We start from the raw sequence: 21,654 nt of genomic DNA, 5'->3' as shown, positions 1-21,654 counted from the left end.
AAAACAAACTGGTCCTACGAGTCAGTCGGATTGTTGTGTTGTTATGTCACCTGACTGTTACCAGAGCTTCTGTCTACTATTGCTGCTTTTCATTAACATTTCTTTCCAACTAATCCAAAAATGAACAGATTTCAGATTTTGACAGAAGAAAAACACTGCAAGCTTCACAAAGGGCTCGTTCGTTTTCCCATTTTTACATAAATTCAATTTTTTGGCTTTGGTTAACTTGTGTTGGTGGCAGTTTGTGATTATTTGTGACATTTAACAGATCACATAATTGATCACCTTACTGAGTAATAATGGATACCGTGGTTGATACCTTTCTGTTATTATTTTTTTTCATTTTCCACAGACAAATGTGCATGCAACTGTTACACAATAAATCTTGTTGACTGATCCACTGTTTCAGTGCAGATTCATCCATTACATAAAATACCATAATATTATGTATATGGTGCTATGGGCTTTTTCTACACATTTCGCAGATCTGCTCAGCTACACCTTGACCTCGCAGTGAAGCTTCACATGTGAGTGTTTTCTAACGACTGTGTGCAGAAAAATAAGCCTACGGTCTCCATTCAAAGTGTGAAGTACATGCAGTTACACACACACAACACAAACAAACCACAGACATTCATGCAGGCGCACTTACGTTATTATTCCGCGTCTCCACTGCAGGGAACTTTCTGACAATAAATTTAACCGCAGACTCCAAGTTCTTATCAACAAGATAGGAGGGCTTAGCCTTGGGGTCGCCACATGCCTGGAGAGGAGAGGAGAAGAAGAGGTGAGGGGAGACAAAACAAAAGAACGTGACAGGTACACTGCTGCTACTGAAACATCTACACTGGTTATGTTTTATTTCTGAGTTTATTTCTATTATTCTGACATGTTATTTCCTCATGGTCAGGCACGTTAGATGTGTAATCATCACCAGTGATTAGTGCTCACAGTGAAAACTGGTTTATCTCAGCCCAGGATATGAGAGTGGGTTCAGGTGGATGAAATACTGACACCACTGACATTAGTGAAACTTCCAGACCAAAGGCATATTCAAGACATGAAAACAAACAAACACAAACTCAGTGCAAGTGACCTGTGCAGTCTCATGTGCCGTCAGGATGCACATGTCAGGGGAGACCTTTGAGTGAAGTTTGGAAGTCTGTGGTTTTCATGTTTGGATAAACCAGGTTCAACTGTCGTACGGGCCTGAATTCATCAGTGGTTCTCAACTGCCGAGCTGTGGTGAGACATCAGAGAGCCAAGCCTTGATATTGAAAGGTTAATTTAAAATTAAATCGTGCATGTCATAACACCTTTTCTCCAGATTTGACAACATATTGTATTTGCTGGCTCTCATTATGACCAAGCCTGGATCAGCACCCAATAAGCCTCTTGACCACGTCTCGTTTTCATCCTCCAGAAACATCAGCCGTCACGGGCCAAAAGTTATCCACAACACAGAACAGATGAGAACCACTGCCAGGTAACCAGAGGGCCTCAGTTTCAAACAATGTCTGCCTCTCAGCCATGACCAGTTAGTATAACTGCATGATGGGCAGAGTGATGGACAGGGCAGAATGAAGAAGGGACTGAATGAAACAAAGGAGAGAGAGAGAGAGAGAGAGAGAGAGAGAGAGAGAGGAAGAACAGAGGAGAAGAATGAGGAGGAGAAGTGAGGAGGGCACACATAGAGGTCAACTGAGAAATGACTCGAGAGAAAGGGAAAGAGTGAAAAGTGGTCAGAGAGAGTTTCCTGTCCCCTGCACCTGCATGAGGTGAGCGAGGTTTTAAATATTTCACTACACCTGTGGAGCTGCTGGTCTCTTCTTATCAATATTCTCATCTACTCCCCTACAGGTGCTGCTTTCTTACCTGCCTGACCGCCCTGACTCTGGCAGGAAGCAACAGCGCTCATGCATTATGGGTCGTGTAATTGTGGATGGTGAGGAAGATGTGGTCCATGCATGTGCCATAAACAGAGTGAATGTGTAAAGTCTGTTGGCTGCCAACACAGAGGAACAATCCTAGAAGAGGTCAGTGCCTTTGACGGTTCTGAGGATTCAGTTCCCCTTTGGTTAAGGTTTCAGTTTAGAAAGTGGAAGCACACATTTAGCAAGGCCATAAAAAGTAACCAAAATGTAATCTGCAATGCAGAACTACACTATAAATGCAATGTTTCTACCTGCGATAACACATCACAGCTAATGAACCAACAGGCTTGAAACAGCACCACAGCCAGAAACCTGGATTTCAGTTTGCATGGCGCTGAAACATTTCCAGCATTAGCCAGTACAAAATGAAACCTCAAAACAGCAACACATGCTATTTCACACACAGAAGGTAACTGACAATCTGGGTATTAAAACGTGGTGAAACACGAGCTGGAAATTCTGCTTTTGTTGATGTGTAGCACTTGAGATTGTCGCTTTGCTTAACACTCGCAAAACATAACTACATTTGTCGCACTGTCGTGCTGCAGCCATTGCAGCTGTGTCGTGGCTGACAGCTGATCTACTGGTCCAATTCCAAAACTTCTGCCAAGTTTGAATTATTTATACACCAAGATATGTAAACATAGGACCCAGGTTTGAAAGTGCCAGAATTTCCCTTCAGATTTACAAATTAACTACCATTACACTACAACCCCATCAGAGCGACTTCTGTGAATATTGCTGGTTTAAGTGCAAGTTTGAGACATGGGAGGCAACAATGTACCAGTGTAAACTAGGTTTAAGTCACTAAAAAAATAATCATGTCTGGGAAGAAAAAGGATAAGCTAACCCAGAGGAACTAAACTCTAAGTATCATGGGAGCTACCTTGCCAGCGTTCAGTCTGTCTGTTTAGTTTGTAGCTGAAGCTCGTTCCCTCACTAAAACACCACAGACAAGCATGCTGGGCTCTGGTAGAGCTGGGTCTGGAACACACCCACTACTGTAGGGTCTCACACAAAAAACACTTGGGGAGGGGACACACACGCACACACACACAGACAACACCAACATGATTTCGATACCCATCGGTGACACAGACTGGACTTTGAGTCTCAGCTTGTTTCCTTGCGCCCACTTGTCTCACACCTGATCAGACCTTCAGCAGCCATCAGCACACTTTGTCAGTGTAAAAGTGTGTTTACTCTGCAGCAGCTGGTCAGAGAAAATCTGCTCAGGTGTGTGAGAGGTATGCTGAATTTTAATGATAAATGAGAACAAGGATAACAAGATGCGACTGTGAAATCCATGCAATTGCAAAAGCACAAGCCTTGCTGTTCTGCTAACTCAGTGCTCTTCTGACGACAACACGCCACAAGCCTCGCCCTACACAACACGCTAGTGTCTACATTGGCCACTAAAATGTAGTTACCCTTTTAGTCACGCCAGGGAACTGCAGAGTGAAAAACACTGTTTGGTTACTACACATCACTGGTATACTCAGCAAAGGACCGGAGAATGTAAGTGTTTTCCATGTTTTAGCCCAAACTCAAGGAGAAAAGTGAGTTTTTGCTGCTGTGGTCCACAGGCTCTTTTTAAGATTCCAACTTATTTTAAATTGGAGTCTATAAAAGAGTCATGTATAGACAGGCCTGAATATATTTGTTGATCTTATGCAAGCACTTTGTGTGACCTGTAAGTAAATCTAACAGGTTTATTTACTTACTCGAATGGTGTGTTCAAATGTTTGTAAGAACCTCCAACATCCACGACTTGTGAGTGACCTACTGAGAATGATTTTATGCAAGAAGCTATGAAGGTGACACTACTAAATACAAAATATTTCTAGTTTTTCGTTTTTTCCATCACTGTTTGTTTCAGAGCTGCATTACAGGAGACAGTGACGTGACTTTAACAACACACGGACAAACATTCAATGTAAACAGCTGTGCTTTGGATAGCGGTTGGGAATAAGGTGCAGTTAAGTTATACATGAGTGGTAACCAATGGGCTAAAACATGCAAAACCTTCAAAATAAGCCTTCAACATTATTTCTACTACAATAGCATATATTAAAGAACCAGCTTACTTTTTGGAGCTATGGCCACACCACTGCAGCATCTCACCAGCTGATTTATCTAACTAGGCTGATTCCTCAAGTAAAATGAATCCCCTGAATTTTATAAGTTTCAACAACAGAAATGGCTGCCTAGTTGCTTAGCATCACAGAAGAAAAAGCATGGAGATTTGTTAATCGTTTTCTGTCATTTATATGCCATGGCACTGTCCATTAGTGCTGGTGGTGTCTAGTGCAATTAGCTGGCTGGCTGGCTGGGTTTGGGTGGGGGCTGATGGAAGGATGGATGGAAGGAGGGACGCAGTGAATGAAGGGACAGGGCATGGGAATATACTGAGAATCAGTAGGGGAGTCTCTGCCTGGATACCAGAACAGACCTTATCTGGCCTCCACCATCGTTTCTCCACTCCAGGTAGCAATTAACCGCTAAGCTTGTCAAAGATTCCCACACTGAGTGGCATACGGCAGGGGACCTTGTGAGAGATATCACCAGGCCAGGAGTACCCTACATCTGAAAACTAATTATGGCTGCTGATTACTGAATGAAATATTCAAATGCCCCATGGCATAAACTGTGCAAAACAGACTTGTCCTCGATGAATGAATTTGTTTTTTGAATTGGTCATTCCTCACACTGTGTGAGCTCTCTCTCTTTTCACAAAGAAGGATAAAAAGAGCTCCAAAGAATTAGGAACAGAACCACTAGAGAACCTCAACAACCTGCTAAGAGCCAGTTGGCTGACTGCCTGCTGGCAACAGGGTGATCTCGTCAGCATCACTGCACTCATTCTCTGTCAAAATACTTGGAAACCAATTCACAAAAAAATGTCAAAAAATACTTTCTTGACAGCAGCAGAAAACACTGACAAATAATAAACATTTCTGTGGTTCAACAAGAAGCTAAACTTTTTGAATAAATATTTTCCATATCTGTGATCATCAAATTGAATATAGGACTTTGACTAAAATGTCTGGGGGCTTTGACTCCCACTGCAGCCACTCTTTCAGGTACTACGGATGAAATATTTGGGTTATATTCATATGCAAAGACTTAACCGCTTGTCAATTGTTAGTGTTTCTGGAATTCTCAAAAATATGTTAGCAAAAGATATAAAAGCTTTCTTTTCCCAAAGCACAGAAAATGTGTGTGAATTCTGCATCATAAGCACATGAATAACACCCTGAATTTCCATTGAGGGTTGGTAAAACTGAATCTCTAAAGCCGAGAATGAGGCAGGGCTCCATTCACTGTCAAACATGAAGAGGAGTGAGGCACAAAGGAGAGGACCAACAGATCAGTACAGGTAGCCAGGAGGACGAGGACGAGGACGAGGAGGAGGAGGAGGAGGAGGAGGGAATTGAGGAAGGGTGAAGGGGTGTGGGGTTTCATAAGTGGAAGGTGATAAACTTTGCAAACCTTCCAAACTTGTCCTTGCTGCATAGGAGAGGGGGGAAGCATTGGAACGGAGAGAAGAAGAGAAGAAATCAAAACAAAGAGCCCACTCAGACAAACTGCTGGATCTTTGGTCCACACACACACACACATCATAAAACAGCTGCTTTCATACAGGTGTCTTCTGCATTTCTGAGAGCTCAGTTAGGGACAGCCATTCTCGACACTCATTTCAACTCAACACATTAGAAACGACACATGCTGCGCCAACATGTGATCATATTAACACTTTTTTAACGCACGCTGTTTTCAAAGTAACACAAGTTGTAGTATCCCTACCTACGCACTCAGACACAGTGAAAATAACACATCCATTTTAAGAGTGGGAAAGGGTGGGAATAATGTGGCTGACGCTCCGGCTGTCAGCAGCGGCCCTGTCTCATAAAGAACAGTGTGAAGACAAAGTTTGGCCCCCGTAGTTTTCACTGGCTGCAATAGTCGCTCCACATTTCTGCTCCATGGCTGTTGCTTAGTAACTGACAATGCATTGTTCCCTCATGGCCGAAGCACTGGGCGCTTCTATGCTGGTGATGCTCTCATAAGAATGAATTTATCATTTTGCAGTTATATGGACATGCAACAACATGATTCACTCATTTCTGAACACAGTTCTCTGCAGGGCTGAGGAAGAAACTGCTGCAACAAAATGCCAAACCAGTGTCTCCACTACATCATTCGTCCACTCGAGAGCACTGGCAAGGTAACAAAAACATTATGAAAACCAAATCAAAGGGATACGTATCAAGACTGATTATTGTCGGATAATATATCTTTATCATGTTTTTTAAACTTCCAAATATTTATGTCAGCATCAACCTCAAACATCCAGTGTTTGTTGGCCACAATCTATTGTCCAAATCAATCAGATCGGGACCGTGACCTTACTTAGTAGACTTGGGCACAAGTATTGGACTGTCTAAAGTTACAGGCAGAATGGCAGCCCGCAAGAGTATAAAAGAGATGTCTGGAAATATTTCAACGAATACAGTTTTTTTAATTGATGTCATGTTCAGTCACATTGTTGACTGGTTCATTTTCTCATCTGTTGAGTTTCTCTTGGGATGCAAAAGAAAAACAGGAATGAGAACAGTTAAGGAAAACAGACAGCAAGACAAAATGAGTGAGTTAGTAACAGTCCAGTCACTGTGTTATAACCACATATTTTTATGAATGCATTTTAGAGACTTGGCAAGTGTGGAATAAAAATTTACTCTCATTTAATGCTAAACTTTCAAGTGAAGAACCAGCCCTGCTTTAAACCAGTGACGAAAAACTGATTCAGTTCGGAGTGTATTTCCAACAGAATGTATTGAGTACCACTGAGAATCCCTCAGCAAACATGCTGACCACAGCACACATTTAGAAGTTTGCTATCACCAAACCTAAAGTGCAGTTGTGCCACAGGGTGAGAGTCTGCAGGGTTTCACAACAACAGGTGATGCCACTGACAGAGCAACTTCAACTAAAAACAAGGACTAAAGACCTGGTGAAGTCTTCACTCTCAAAGAAAACCTGCACACTCACAAGCTTCAATAGCACGACTGTCCATTTGTTACCCAAGTCACTTCAAATGAGTATGGTCTTTTAAGGCCAGGCAGAATAAATAAAAATATTAAATAAAGCAACAGTTTGATGAAATTCAGTTTGTGTTGCATTTTTCTCAGGGCAAACATGTCATTCAGAGAGAAAAGGATGGAGGTTTTGGGCAATTTGCCCTTCATGAGCCACAAACCCCATTAAAAATTAGAAATGCAGGGTAACAAATGCTGCTGGTAATCAGAGGTGCCCTTCATGAAATGTCAACCTGTAATATTTTCCAGTAGCTAATTATTCAACTGTTGTCCTCTCTGAGCCACCATAGGTAAGCGTATTACCAGCCTGCACTTTCTAGTGCATTCTTGGCAACAAAAAAATCACAGATTTTGTTGATCAGGAAATGGCTACAGAATGTGCACAATAGAAAAAACTGGCATCACACAGCCAGTAAATGAAGAACCTCCTGATCTCACACAAAGTCCCGCATCACCAAAAAACATTGTAAAAAAAGGAAAGAAAAAAGTCAAATCATGGTGATTGAGCTGGTTTGAAAAAGATCTTCTTCAGTAAGACCTACTGCGTGTCAAGTTAAAGGAAGGCTGGATACAGGGTTGTGCTTTAAAATAAATTTCAGTTTAAATAAACTAACTGACTGCCAAAGAGACAATTATTCTTGGCGAGATAAAATTTATTTGAAGTTCTGAAATTCCCCTCCAGCAAGAACTGTGTCAGAGCGGTGTCCATTTCACTTAATGGTACTTCTGAAACCATTTACAACTGACATTAACAAGGAGAACAAGCAACAGCCTCAAATTTGGCATTGAGTTTAACAACACTCTCTCACATTGTTCCAATGAAAGTATTTTCAAGAATTTACGAGGGTGGTTTCTGTTGCAGGGCTATTAGACTGAACTGCATTATCATTTCCAAGTGTACATGTTGTTGTGTCCATCCTGTGGATACATGTGATGTCTGAAGAACATCCAGTCTAGCTGCTAAAAGCATGTCACACTGTAAGCTTATAACGGGACTACTTCGTTTGTCGTCTACAGTCATGATAAAGTTTGAAAGTGTTTATTTTTTACTAACTGCACACTAACTTAGGAGACTATGGGGGCTACCTAAGTGTAAGCAAAGTTAAGGAAAATAAATAGTCTGAAAGCGCTGTGTGCAAGACAAAATATGATGTTAGAGGGTCCACTGGCTGAAAGATAAGCACAGCAAACAAAAACTTCAACGCCACTCAGCCAAGATTAATTAAGGTGACTGTTACGGAAAGTTTGGGAAACAGCTTTTATGGTTTTCTGCAGCTAATCAATGATGTGTAATGAGTTAATGTGCTTAAAATGGAAAAGAACATTTCTGTGATCTTAAATGATATTACCATTAGTGAGCATGAATTACTTTCTCCCAAAGGTAGAAACAAGACAACTAAGTCAGTCACATGTTTTTCTTAAGAATTATTATAAATCTAACCTGATAAAGGAATTCTGATTCTGATAACAAAATAAAAACAACTTAGTGAGCACTTACGCAGAGAATTTAATAAATAAAAATATTACATTTATCTCCAAATCGCTACGTACCAAAATTAGTCCAGAATGAGCCTACTGATTACAGATTACTGTCCCCAGTTGTTTTGTTTCTAGCTTTGGGATGTAGTTGTTGTTGGATGCTGGAAAGTTTTCTACCGTAATATCGCAGGCTAAAAGGAAGCATACACAGAATTTGAAAGTGGATGTTCAGAAGCCTTATGGTGAGGCAGATCAGGAAGATATGAAGCTGATGGGACAGACAGAAAGAAAAAAGGAAGGAAGAAAGGAGGGAGGAAAGGAAAGGAAGGGCGTACTAAAGTAATCAGCAGCAAAATCTCAGTGATTGTGCCTGACTGCTCATACTGTCTCATAACTTCTACAGCCAATAAAAACAGATGTTCTCACAATGTTAAGTTAACAATTTTACTGTTTTTCCCATTATTTACTACTTATTCGACATTTTTGGTTGAGAATCAAATTAGCTGATGATAACAATTTTGATTCTTCATATCACCGGCATAATTCCTTCCACTTTAGAAATGACCACTGAACAGCACAGAACAACTCAAACGGGAAACAGTATGGGCTTTCAGACAGCTTAACTTATACTCTGTACTCTCTAAATCTTTGGTAAGACATGACTGACCTCTTTCTCTGTCCCTCTTTTTTATTCACCAGACATACCCAGGCATAAAGGCTTGTCCCACACAAACAGACCCACTAGTCTTTTCCATCCACACACTGGTGTAATACTTGGACAGCACAGTTAAGAGTCAGTAACAGTAAGAACTGTGACAGACTATTTTATATTATTGTGTCTATTATTCTGTAATAATGGATGCAGAAAACTAATCATGAAATGTAAGGTCAATGTTACGGAGTGGGGCTTAAAATATCAAATGCTACATTTGAGCTAAAACGATTAGTTAATTGATCAATTCACTTATTCATTTATAATGCTACCACTGATTTCACCTACATTATGTGACCCGACAAAGATTGGACAGACAAGTAAAGAGATATGCTTTTATTCATTTTTATGTAATGCTTAATGTTTTTCTTTCTGTTTTTGTCACATTACAGTGGGCAGTTTTTTGTCATCACATCGAAGTCTAATGTTGAGATGAGTCGATATTTTTTGACCAGTAGCTAACCTTGGCCATGGGTCATGATTAATCAGAAAATCGACAAATTAATCGACAATTTGCAGCCTTTACTTGGTCCTTTCATTTTGTCACAACTGTTTAGCAAGGTAGCTAATGTAGCAAGCTGTCAGGCTAGGGTGATAAAAACACGATACAGTGACTGGTTTGAGCTAAGAGCCGTTAGCATCAGACAGCAGCTGTATCTGGGGTGTGATGTTTTGGTGAGCTTCGTGTTTTGGCTTTTGGTGGAGCAGAGACGACGCCCGACTGCTAGCTTAGCGATAGTTAGCTTAGCTAGCAGCCGCCGCCATTACCAGCCGCTGTTAGCTAGCTGCTACTAACGCTGCTGCAGGCCTAAAGGTTTGCCGATATCATCTATTGGGCTTGACTTGACGGTTTCGGTTTTTGTTGTGGGTTGTGATTGATAGTTCATTATAATACTGCACATTTTAAGTGTCTATGTTTGTCTCTAAGGCAACAGAAAATCAGTTAACGTCGTAAAACCAACGGGCAGCTTTACCGCAAGCTAGCAGTGCCCAGAGCCTGCTTCCAGGGATGCTAAAGGGGGCACATTTAGGATGACTCAAGTTTCTATTTACGCATATTTACCTGTTCATATAACATTATGAACCATAGGGAGTACATAAAATGGCAGGAATAAATTAGTCTAAGAATAAATAACATGAGAGAAACAGTCGCTGTGAGCTAATCAAGCATTCATACTGTCTCCATCGTTAACATTAACACTCGTTTGAGGTGCAGGTGCAGATATAGTCCATATAATGACTCTGTTAACTGCTATATGTGGTCAATGTTTTTTTTAACTGCGTGTGTGTGCGAACCTTTTTGATATTGTAAACACGGGTCAACATCCCGATGCCTCTGTCGTTGAGGATGGTCAGTTTTTCTGCCAGTTTCTGCTGGCTGGGCTGGATCACTCCCCGAGACATCTTCTCGCTGTTCGATTAAACTTCCAAGCCAATCCAGAAAAATCTTACAAATCTCTGTAACCTCTCGCCCGCAAATGAAGAAAAACAGAAGCTTTGATTTGTTGCGTTAATAGATTTCGCCCATGTTCAGAGATTCGGGGACAGCAGCTTCCTGTACTCCACCCCACCGTCTCCGTGCCTGTTTTTTTTCGGTCACAGGGATGAGGAGTTGTCCTGGTTTTCACAACGAGACTGGATCCTGCTGCGTTCACGGCCCCTCGTTAATGCAACTGTCAGAGCCTGGTCTACCCCAGTTGATCGCGATTCGATATTCTGTTTTTTTAATCGAATATATAGTCGAATAGCCCCCGTTGTCATTTACTGGCATGGTGTTCATACTGATATATATACAAGAGAGCTGGACTTTGCTAATAACCTTTAAAATGCAGTACCCACGATTTTTTGCAACAGGGTACTAAAGGGACTCTTACTATAAATCCTAATAGTAATGGTAATATTAAATGTTTTAATTAGCGATTATATTAAAATGAAAGGGCATATTTTTCTATATTGTTCCCTTTGCTCCAGGTTGTTATAATACTCTGTTTAAAAAGCTCAAACGTACTGTTCGAATATATATATATATATAATATATATTATTATATAATATATATTATATATATATATATATAATATATATACGCACACACATAGATAGATAGATAGTTAGATAGATAGATATATAACATTATCAGCCAGGTCCTGGTAAACCTGTATCAATAACTATTTTACTGTGAGTCATTGAACGCATTACGTTGTTGACGCAGCTTCCGCTGTTATTGCTTCCAAAGCCTTGATATCTGCTGCGGCAATGGCTGTGCTTCTCACGTATTTTTGCCCTGTATTACGTACTCTAATGTAATATGTAGGCTCAAAGCAGTAGATTCTAACTCTGTGCGGGATTTTGGTAGAATTTATACCTTACGTTCAGGTGGGTGCACGACGCTGGAAAACTAAAATCATAAAGTTCCGTGATTTTGTTCAGAATCAGCCATTGTTTAGGTCTTCTGTTTATGTCAAGATATTTACATTTTGCACTTTGGTTGGCTGCTGAGAGTAAACGCACCAAAAAGTTTATGTGCTTTTATTCATGTCATAAAACTGTGTATGTTTCCTCTGCTGCTCGTTGTTCCAGCTGACTCCTGTAAACCCCGCTGTGATGCATTCGCTGGCCCAGGAGATCCAGGGCTTCTCCAAAACCCGTCTGAGGAAACAGTGCACACGTGTTACCACGGTGACAGGCAGGAAACTGCTGGAGAGGAGGAGTGATGGAGGAGAGGGACAGGAACAGGTTGAGGAGCTGGAGGAGGGGAGTGGATGTGGATTTGTAGAAGATAAAAGTCTGGACCTTCAAGTCGGTGTTGTTAGGCCCTTCTTACTGCTGGGTAATATACATGCTATTAATACTTGTACTACGGTACTATGCACTATAGTATAGTATAACGTACACATTTTTCATGACTGTTGCTATCTTTTCCTGCCAAATACAGTACTTAGACACCACAAGTATTACTACAACTGCCACTGCAGCTACGTTTACCACTGAAATACTACTTCTGTTACTTTTAGCACATTTGAGCAAATTACAACCACTGCAAAGAATACAAAAGTACCACAAGAGTTGCTATCAAAACTTCAACTGTTAGTGTTCAGCTAGTACTGCCAGTATTTTTACTACCACCAGGGTAGAGCTGCATCAGTTCGTGCGTTAAGCAGTTAGTCCATCTAATGAAAATTGGTCGCCAACTTTCAGGATTATCAATGAATTGTTTCCTTTTTTTTAAGCAGAAATGTCAGACATTTGCTGGTTCCAGCTTCTTTAATGTCGGGAGTTGGTGCTTTTCTTTGTCATTTATGATAGTAAATCAAGAGTCTTTGGATTTTGGACTGTTGGTTGGACAAAAGAAGAATTTTGGAGACGTCAGTTTGAGTTCTGGGAAACTGTGATGAGCACTGTGCACAAATTTTTAACATTTTACAGACTAAAATGGTTCCATACTGAACCCCAACTTGCTCTCAGTGGCTGCTGCATCACTGTGTCAGGGTAGCGTAGGAGTATCACAGGATATCTTGGGTAGAAAGCACCGTGTCGCACCTGATGAGCAGCTTGGCACCTTGCAGCTTCTGTATTAGTGCATGAATGTGCGTGTAAATGGCTGACAGTGCTGAGAGTGCCGTGTAGAGTCCATTCACCACATGACAGACCTCGCTGCAGGCTGTGAGGTGTTAATTGCCCAACAGTCTTAGTTTCATAGTATTTCAGCCACTTCAGTATTCCGGTCATGGTTTGTTGCGAATAATAAGTAAAATCATTATAAGGAATAAATCAATGTGATTAATTTTGAAGTTGTCTCTGGGAGCTCGGTGATGTACCCTGGCTTCAGCTGGAGGACGCAGGGTGACACCTTCACATGTCAGCATGTGTCCGTCCTGCTGAAGTGTCCTTGAGCTTCACATTGAAGCCTCTCGCAGCTCTGGGGTGCAGTTCACTTCTGTAGCTTACTTATGCTGTGCTTTGACCTCACTGCAGGAGAGAATCAAAGAGAGAATTTCTCAGCAGGGATCAATAAAATATTACATCTGTTAGGCTCGATAGAGGTGACTCTTTCCTATACAGCGGTTCACTGCTGACACCTTACAGCATCTGTTCTGCAGCATTTCATTCCAGTATCTGATGCCAGACGCTGCTATATTTCAATGTGTGTTATTTTGTCACATATATTCAAAATATGCTCAGATTTACAGGACAGACAACACAAATTAACATGAACCAAAGAGAATTGTCTAAATCCACAAAACAGCCAAATACTAAGGAGCATGGATGACATGTGAGCATGCAGGGGAAACGAGTGGGGAGGCAGAAGTCGAGCAAATGTATTGTAGTTCTGTGTCTGAAAATAAAGAATTCAAAGAAATGTTTGGTAGCATTTGCTGCTCAGCAGAGTAAAGCTGTCTGAGACGTGACTTCTGTCGCTTGTGTTTAAAAATCCTGACATTCCTGCATCTTTTCACAGATGTGTCACTTTAAATCTTTTCCTTCTATGCTGATTGAGGCATATGGGCTGTAGCTGGCTTATTTCCAAAGACACTCTATCCTTTGGATTTAGATTTACTTCTCAACGCCGTGAATTTGGCATTATGTGAAAGTGGCTCTGGCTGCTGCAGAGACTGTGAATATTACTTCTTTAAAGGCAGCGAGCTGAAGGCAGTGACGATCCGCTCTGGAGGAATCTGGAGGAAGTCCTGCCTTCATAAGTCTGTTTCCTGTCCATATGTCTCTGTGACATAAATAGTCACCTCCTAAGCTATTTTAGTCTGCCAGTGCCGTCTTCATGAAGACTCATTTGAGAAATTGAAAGAGAGGCTGTTGCTCGTTCCCTCGGTGATCACCAGCTTTTCTCGCTCAGGTTGGCTCGCCGTGTGGTCCTTTTCATTTCATTTCCTCCATTAGTCTTAAACCTGCTTCCTCTGCTGCACTAGTCCGTCAGACTCTCACTGTTGTGAAGGCTGTTGTCATGAAAACCATGAACTCCTCTCTCTGCAGCAGCAGATAACACCGACTGTTTATTTCAGCAGTTTTTAAGCCTGGTATCTGATTCTGTGATTTCTTATTTTTTCTGTGGCTCTTAGCTGTTTTACTGTTGGTTTCTGCTGACTGATATCCTCCCTCTGTTGTGTTGCAGCTGTTCAGAGCGGGTTTGCTGTTTTCATGTGAAGTGATGTAGGTGCTGCAGCGTTTGCCCTCCGCTGCTGAAGTTCCGCTGCTGTCACTCTTTAAGATCACTTTTGTTCAACCAGCAGTCTAAAAGCCAAAGATATTCAAACTGAAATGAAACAAAAAGAAGACAAGTTTGAAAAACTGAAAGTTTGGCTTTCATAAAGCGTTGCATATAAAAACACACACATAACAGATCCATGCATAAATTTTCTCTCGCTCATGTAAAAATTATGAGGCAGATGCTGATAAATATTAATTTGAAGAAGAGGGAAGGCAGCAATTGATCATTTTCTAATTGAGCAATCACTGTCAGCCTGCAGCAAGCATCATTTGAGCCCTCCTGTCTGTCTTCTCATGAAGTCGTCCCTGCCTTTTCAGCCTCTCAGGATGCGGCCCACGATATCGACACCCTGCAGAGACATAAGGTCAGTACGGGGGGATCAATGCAGCGATGGCGCCCTTGCCTTGTTGTGATCGCGTGTGCAGCGACATGAGATTAGAGGCAGCCACGTAGGTGTGCTGTCCTGCAGGTCTGCGTCGAGGAGCTTCATGACTCATGCAGTGACAGTTTAGCTCAGCAGAGGGAGTGAGTGATTACAGTAAGCGTCCTCCACTCCTCCTCTCTGCAGTGGCTGCTCTCAGCCACGAGCATATCGCTGCCTGTGCAGTCTCTCCATGATGAAGTGGAGAGATTACACCTTCACTTCCTGTTCCTGGGATGAAACCTTTGATTGCCTGACAAACAAATCAGCCCCGCTCTCCCAGATGGATGTTAAAGCTCAGGAGAGTTGACAGTGGGACAGTTTTTTGAAAAAGGGTCTGTTTCAGTAGAACATTTAGTGAACAGTAACTGGTAGCTCAGTAAAAATACCTGCATTTTGTATAAGCTGAAGTTTGTGGGGAAGTTAAATCTCCATCCCAATCATATGACGAGTGTAAAACTTGCAGGCTCAACGTGGTTTTCGATCATATTCTGGATCAGAGAAACCTGGTTATGTATCTCCCTGTTTCAGGAATTCGGTGAATGTAGTCCAGGTTAACATGTGAGGTGACTCGCCTCTTGGTCTGTTTAGCTTCTTAATCAAATCTTTAATAATGAGTAAAAAAGAGAAATCAAAAAATGTCTTTATTTTAGCAGGTGGACCCAAACCGCATCATCAGTTGTGACGTTTGTTTGCTTTCATCACTGAAAAAGTGAATTTGAGAAGGCAGGAACGTGGTGACAGTGTCCAGGTTTCCCACGGTGCCATTATTCTTTGTTTTCACTGTCCAACTGTTGGGTTATGACGACATAATTTTGAAAAACATCTCATAAACACGGTTTTAATTTATTTTATTTTATTTATATATTAAAAAACACCTAGTAGCTCCCTGAAACAGCTGGTTACTGTAGTGTTTGGCCTGACATTAGTAAATAGTCCATCTGTTTGGGATTATTTTCCACTGCATAATAATCCATATATATAGGACTGAGTTAAAACAAACTGTGTGTGTGTGTGTGTAAAACCTCACTGTGAGTTTTGGTCTTCATTCAATATGTTGACAGTTAGAACAATGCAGAATTTCACTATCATCCTTTAACGTGTGCAAGAAGGATGTCAGATGTTAAAGCAGGAGACAATTTAGCCCTCTGAGCTGAGCTAAATTTAAGTGTGAGTGGGCACGTACTGTAAAATGAAGTGGAGCCATCTGTCTTCTTTGCCCCCCCCATCTGTCTTCTTTGCCCCCCCCATCTGTCTTCTTTGCCCCCCTCCCTCTCTTTTTGCGCCTCTCTCGCACTCTGTCTGTCCTCTTCATCTTCATGTCAGCCCTCTTTCTCGCTCCGTCTTTCTGACCCCTCGCTCAGTCACGTTCATCAATATGGCTGACAGAGTATCTCGCTTCCCGCAGCAAAAACAGTCTTGACAAGACAAGTCAGTGCTCTGGGGTCATTGGCCCAAGGAGTCTCACGTCTCTGTCTCCCTGTCAGGTGTCTCACGTGCTAAATGTGGCCTACGGGGTCACTAACCTGTTCCCAGATCAGCTGGTTTATAAGACGCTCCAGATCCTGGACCTCCCGGACACTGACATCACTGTGTACCTCGAGGAGTGTAGCTCCTTTATAGATCAGGCACGGGAACAGGTATGCACGCACGCACACACACACACACACACACACACACACACACACACACACAGAGTCATCAGATAAATACTGTGCAGTAAAACAGCACAATATCTCCTACTGAAAGCTAGTGGGGTAAAACTAGCTAACTACTAGGTATGAAATTCAGAGGAGTAAAGTATGGGTACCATAAAATTCTACTTCAGTACATGTACTTACTCATCTTCCGCCTGTGACAGATGCATGCTCACAGGACCCAGACAAACCCAGATGAAAATACATCAAATCTGTCCAAATATTTCTGTATCTTCCTCCTCTCCGGAGGCTCGCGTGGCCTAAAAATGCCGTCTTTTATATCTGCTGGCTAATTTAACGCGTCGGTGTGCACACGCAGCTGATTCTGCTGCCTCACTGTGATGCATTCACTCACATCTGCAGCAGTCAGTTATCTGTAACTCGGCACAAAGGCGAAGTGGGTGGTCAGAATACCCATTAAAACTAAAAGAGCACACCAGGGTCATTTAATGTCCTAATATTCTCTTCTCACTTTGTGAGGGACTATTTCCTGGCAGAGCATTTCCTCCTCTGTGTGTGTGTGTGTGTGTGTGTGTGTGTGTGTGTGTGTGTCAGGAGATTGACCGTAAGCAGTGCATTATGCGATCTGAGCGCTGATATGAAAACGCTCAACTCGAGCGCAATGAAATAACAGCAAAACAAGAAACTCTGACAAAACCAAATTAAGTCTCCATGTTCACTGTGATGGATTATCTTGCTCAGGCAATTTTCAGATTGTAGAAGTTTTCTGTTGTTTCTGTTTTTTGTTTTTTTTTTTCAAAAGGAGGGAAAACAAGAGCAGAAATGTGACTACAGTGACTGCAGACACCAGCACAAATAACATAAAGGAGCAGAGAAAGCTTCTTGATTGATAGAAACTTATAGAAGACTTATATCTCTGTGTGTTCTCTATGTGCTTTATTTGATTGTATTTTCCCCGGAGGACCCGTTTGATTGGGTTATATTTCGAATCGAAAGCACAGATAGCAGTGATAACATGTCAATTACAGCAACCAAAAGTGTGTGTGTGTGTGTAGCAACAGCTAATTTAAATCTCCTGGCCCTCAATGGGTATTTGATTGACATGTTAAATTATATTTTTTTTAAAAAGTGCTTACAGTTCCCGTTCGGCTCCATCTCAATCAGCAAGGAGACTTCTTTCTGCGGTGGGAGGCTCCATGTTGAATAAAAAGAGACAAATGTGTCAATATGCTGAGCTTCAGAACTGAGCCGTGGGCCTGCACACATTGTCTAAAGATGTGGCTGGATTTAAAAAATTCATTTCAGCCAGGCACTCTAGGCAGTAAAATAATTACATCAACATTAATATTAATCATATCGCACATTTTTGACACACACACACACACACAAGCCGCAGATACAGATTTATTCTGTCTCAACTTGCCCTACATGCTCTGTCTAATGTTGCCTTCAGAGCTGCTGGAGAGTCAGAAATTGCATATTTTCACGAGGAGGAAATGCAGAGAAAGCTGTGATCAGATGAACTGCGCTCGTTCTTTAGAACAGGTTCCTGCTTCTTAAATGACAAGAAACGCGCTCACGTTCGACTCAGTGGTATCGGGTGTCACGTAGATGATTTCGGTTCTGAGACATCAGCCTTTCATACTGCTGCGAGCTGCTGATGCTGAATGTGGGCGGTGCAGGAAGTGCCCGCCGGTTTGTCGTCCATTTTACTGGTCATTCATTTCTACGTGTGTAGCTCCTTATCGCTATCTTGCAACATCGATTTAAAGTTGGATAAATGATCCACTTTTCTTCTCTTTTTCCTGACTTGCCCACTTGAACATGTGGAAGTTGTAATTAAACCTAACCTGTTTCTTTTTTACCTTTCCTTCCCACAGGGCGGCGTGGCGCTGGTTCACTGTAACGCGGGCGTGTCACGCTCCTCCTCCATCGTGATTGGCTACCTGATGTTGAGGGAGGAGCTGTCATTTGAGGATGCGTTCAGCCAGGTGAAGCTGGCGAGGCCCTCGATTCGCCCCAATCCCGGCTTCTACCGGCAGCTACGCAACTACAAACCTTTAAGCTGCATTAAGTGATTTATTTTGTCCAGCACATGAAACAGCACAAACAAAACTGACCTTTTAAATTATGATTTAAATTTACATTTTCACACCCACCAAACACGAGTACGTTCAGTATTCACTCCTCTTCCAGCTTCCTGCTCCGGTCTCCACTAACTCCTGTGTTCACCACAGAGTTGCTAACTTCCTGTCTGCCTGTCAGTGATGAACAGAAACCAAAACAATGAGCTGAAAGATGCTTAAACAAAGCTGAGGAGAAGATTTGGTTGTGATTTTCTGTAGTTTTGACCCAGTGACTCTTTGGTTATCTGACCAACTTTTCACACAGCAATATTCATTAGTGCTGCTTCGAGGAACTGCAGACCTCTTAGTTAACTTAGTTAACTTAGTTAACTTAGAAGAGGAAGCCTTGAAAAACACCCACAATTCAGTGCTAAAAGCTGCAGGGCTTCAGGATGGCTTTTCTCTTACCTGTGACAAACATTTTATGTTGAAATTGGGAGTTTCTTTTGCTGTTTTTGTAAAGATTAAAATCTAATGTTATTGAAAATATTTTGGTTTTGTTGGAGGGAATACAACACATAAATAATGCAATAAAATTTCTTTTTCTGCCTCCTCAGTGAGCTGAGTTGTCTCCATCCACACGTGATAAATAACACGTCGTTTCCGTGTGTTGATGCGCCTGCCCAGCGTGTGTGCTGATGCTGAGTTTGTCGTTTTTAATCCACTTGTTTGAAAATAGAGTTAGTAAGTAAAAACTTTGTTAAAAAATGATTTTTTGTTAAATTCCTTCACTTCTGTGCAGCATAGATTGTTTTCTAATTAAAGACATACCAGGGACACGGCTTGATTTCCTTTCACCGCACAAACGCATACACCATCAATTATAACGATTACCTTCGCCGCTGCATTGTCTCTATCAATTTAACAACTTTGCAGAGTTGACGGGCTAACCCCGCTCCCTTGAAATAATTAGATCATAATTAGCTTGATAGATAATGAGGGAGAATCCAGTTGGCTCACACGCTAATCAACAAACACCGCGGGGACGAACTCCTGACTCTGCAAACTCACAGCAACACAAACCCACAGCACATCCTAATCCTCAGCTGCGTGTTTGTGTTGTTCAGCCAGCCGAGAACATCTGCTGATGGTTATTCTTATTGATTAGTGTCCACGTTGTCGGAGTTAACAGTCCAATCCATACAGGAGGAGAACTTCTGCACACTTGGCTTTAGGCAATCTAAATACATTAGTCCAAGTTTTCCATTTGTCATACAGGAAATCAGAAAACACTTGCTCTCGGTCACATACTACAATCTGCAAAGTTAGAGGGACAAAAAAAAAAAACAAAAAGCCTGACGTTTGCTGCCCCAAAGCACAAAATGACCATAATTTAGCTGCAGTTATGAATAATAAAAGTGACTGTGTGATTACTTCAAAAGCTGCTCAGATTTGTCTGAGTTTAAGTTTTTTTCAGGCAGAACTTTTGAATCATCACAACACGGGTCAGTTAGCAGGTCAGGCAGAATAAACGGAGGAAAGCTGGACGGACTGGGACGCGGCTGTAGTCTTGTTGACTCCTGAGTGCACCAGCTTTATGATTATTATTATTATTTGTCCAATGTTCTGTCTCCTGATCTAAAACCTCTTCGGAGGAGACGTTTGTGTTGGAGTCCTGCTGTCATTAGAGAGCTTATTTGTCCCCTTTTTGAACATGCAGTTTGTGTCGGCTGCAGGGGAGGCCGAGGGGAGGAGGTTGGTTCTGTGCCAGGGACGAGGAGGGGGAGGAGGAGGTAAGTTCTGCCAAATTGGGTGCAATTCCTAGTAGGCCTGTAAAGGTCATAGATTATTTAACACGCCTTTAAAGCGACGGCCTGATTGCAAAGAGCAGGCCTCTGTCGCGCTTATTAGTGAAATATTTGGGTCGCAGAGCTTCATTTTTCCTAATATGTGTGTGCTAATGTTCGATAAACACACAACTCTGCTTGTTATCGTCTTAAGTTGAGAAACAGGCAAATAAAATATTGAACCAGTGTGTGACTCCCGGCGACGGTGCCAATATGCAGTCTGTGGCAGCACTGGAGTGTGGGGGACTTTGGCCTTTTCTTTGGTGTTGTTCAATGGTGTATCACTGAAGAGTATCTGCCACGAAGCCAACTGGGCTTCCCCTGACATTTTTGTGGCATTTCACCGTCTGGATACGAAGGCCCTCAGTATGGCACAAGCTGTCCCATCTGCAGAGTCTCGTGGGGTCCAACCACCATCGCGGTCTGTGCAGACCTCAGTACGAGAATATTAACAGACAGCGAGATGTAGGTTACATACAGGATGCAGAGAAATATTCCCTAAAGCGTTACAGAGTTATCTGGCCTGTTAGCTTTCATTAGGTTTGATGAACTGCAGAAATGCAGAATCCTGGAGGTTTTTTATTTTTTTCAGTTTGTTCTTTTCCTTTTCATCCACTCACATGAACATGAAAAACAAATCAGGTCACAAACGAGTGCAAGAAATGCTAAATAACAATGTGAATAAAAGCATTTTTCACAAGTGTCTCAGATGACATTTTGTTATTTTCTTTCTTCTTATCAAAATACAGAAAGCTGATGAACTGAAGGAGACAAAATGAACAAACGAGTGGAGGAACATCTCAGCACAGCTGAACGTTACGGGAGAACCTTACTGGAGATTTTGGTTCTCCCTGCGAGACATCTCTCTCCAGCACCACCATCAACAAGCCGATTTAGGGAATATATTCTGGAAGGATGCAGTTCATCCACCCAGTTTCAGAGACCACATGCTGCTGTGGGGGCTGGACCGACACCTCGCAGCATCCGTTCACGCCTCGTAAAACACGTCTCAAGACCAATCATCCGCCCTTAAACTTGCTCTCCAAGAAACAATTAACTGCAATAAAACATTTGCATTTTCTGTTTTTCGTTTGTCTCCTTCCACGTAAGTGTGCAGATAGTGAAAATGAACTGCCTCACATTAGCATTGTTTCTGTTATTTCCTATCCCGTGTGTATGAGATATAATGTTGAATAAAACCGGCCAGTCGTTTAAC

At 41.9% G+C, this 21,654-nt stretch overlaps 2 protein-coding genes and 1 long non-coding RNA gene across 10 annotated transcripts in view; 1 reads left to right on the top strand and 2 right to left on the bottom strand.

Moving 5' to 3' along the window:
- Positions 1–10,865, bottom strand: part of nckap1 (NCK-associated protein 1) — a 25,573-nt gene extending 14,708 nt beyond the window's left edge. For both annotated transcript variants that reach the window (XM_046401151.1, XM_046401152.1), the window contains exons 1-2: positions 10,521–10,865; positions 653–763 (exon numbers count right to left, since the gene is read on the bottom strand). In XM_046401151.1, coding sequence (XP_046257107.1) covers positions 653–763; positions 10,521–10,628 — 219 coding nt within the window. In that variant the 5' untranslated portion in view covers positions 10,629–10,865. The remainder of the gene's footprint in view (positions 1–652; positions 764–10,520) is intronic.
- Positions 9,689–21,654, top strand: LOC124065626 (dual specificity protein phosphatase 19-like). Of its 7 annotated transcripts, none has more exons than XM_046401154.1 (7): positions 9,689–9,899; positions 11,803–12,052; positions 14,764–14,810; positions 16,355–16,507; positions 18,406–18,516; positions 20,328–20,384; positions 21,188–21,654. In XM_046401154.1, exons 1-7 carry the CDS (start codon positions 9,702–9,704, stop codon positions 21,215–21,217), a joined length of 846 nt encoding a protein of 281 aa, XP_046257110.1. In that variant the 5' UTR covers positions 9,689–9,701; the 3' UTR covers positions 21,218–21,654. The 7 variants fall into 7 exon arrangements, with proteins under 7 accessions (XP_046257110.1, XP_046257111.1, XP_046257112.1 ...); XM_046401155.1 differs by having other exon boundaries at positions 20,312–20,384; XM_046401156.1 differs by lacking the exon at positions 20,328–20,384 and having other exon boundaries at positions 9,691–9,899.
- On the bottom strand, positions 12,952–16,550 carry LOC124065628. Its single transcript, XR_006844461.1, has 4 exons — positions 16,394–16,550; positions 14,693–14,795; positions 14,058–14,491; positions 12,952–13,191 (listed from the first exon to the last, which is right to left on the bottom strand). It is a non-coding gene; the product is annotated as an uncharacterized LOC124065628 (long non-coding RNA).

The sequence above is a fragment of the Scatophagus argus genome, chromosome 10, assembly GCF_020382885.2.
Source record: "Scatophagus argus isolate fScaArg1 chromosome 10, fScaArg1.pri, whole genome shotgun sequence".
In the NCBI taxonomy this organism is placed as follows: Eukaryota; Metazoa; Chordata; class Actinopteri; family Scatophagidae; genus Scatophagus; species Scatophagus argus.
Note: the sequence above shows the minus strand (reverse complement) of the source record. Positions and strands in the feature narration are given on the sequence as shown.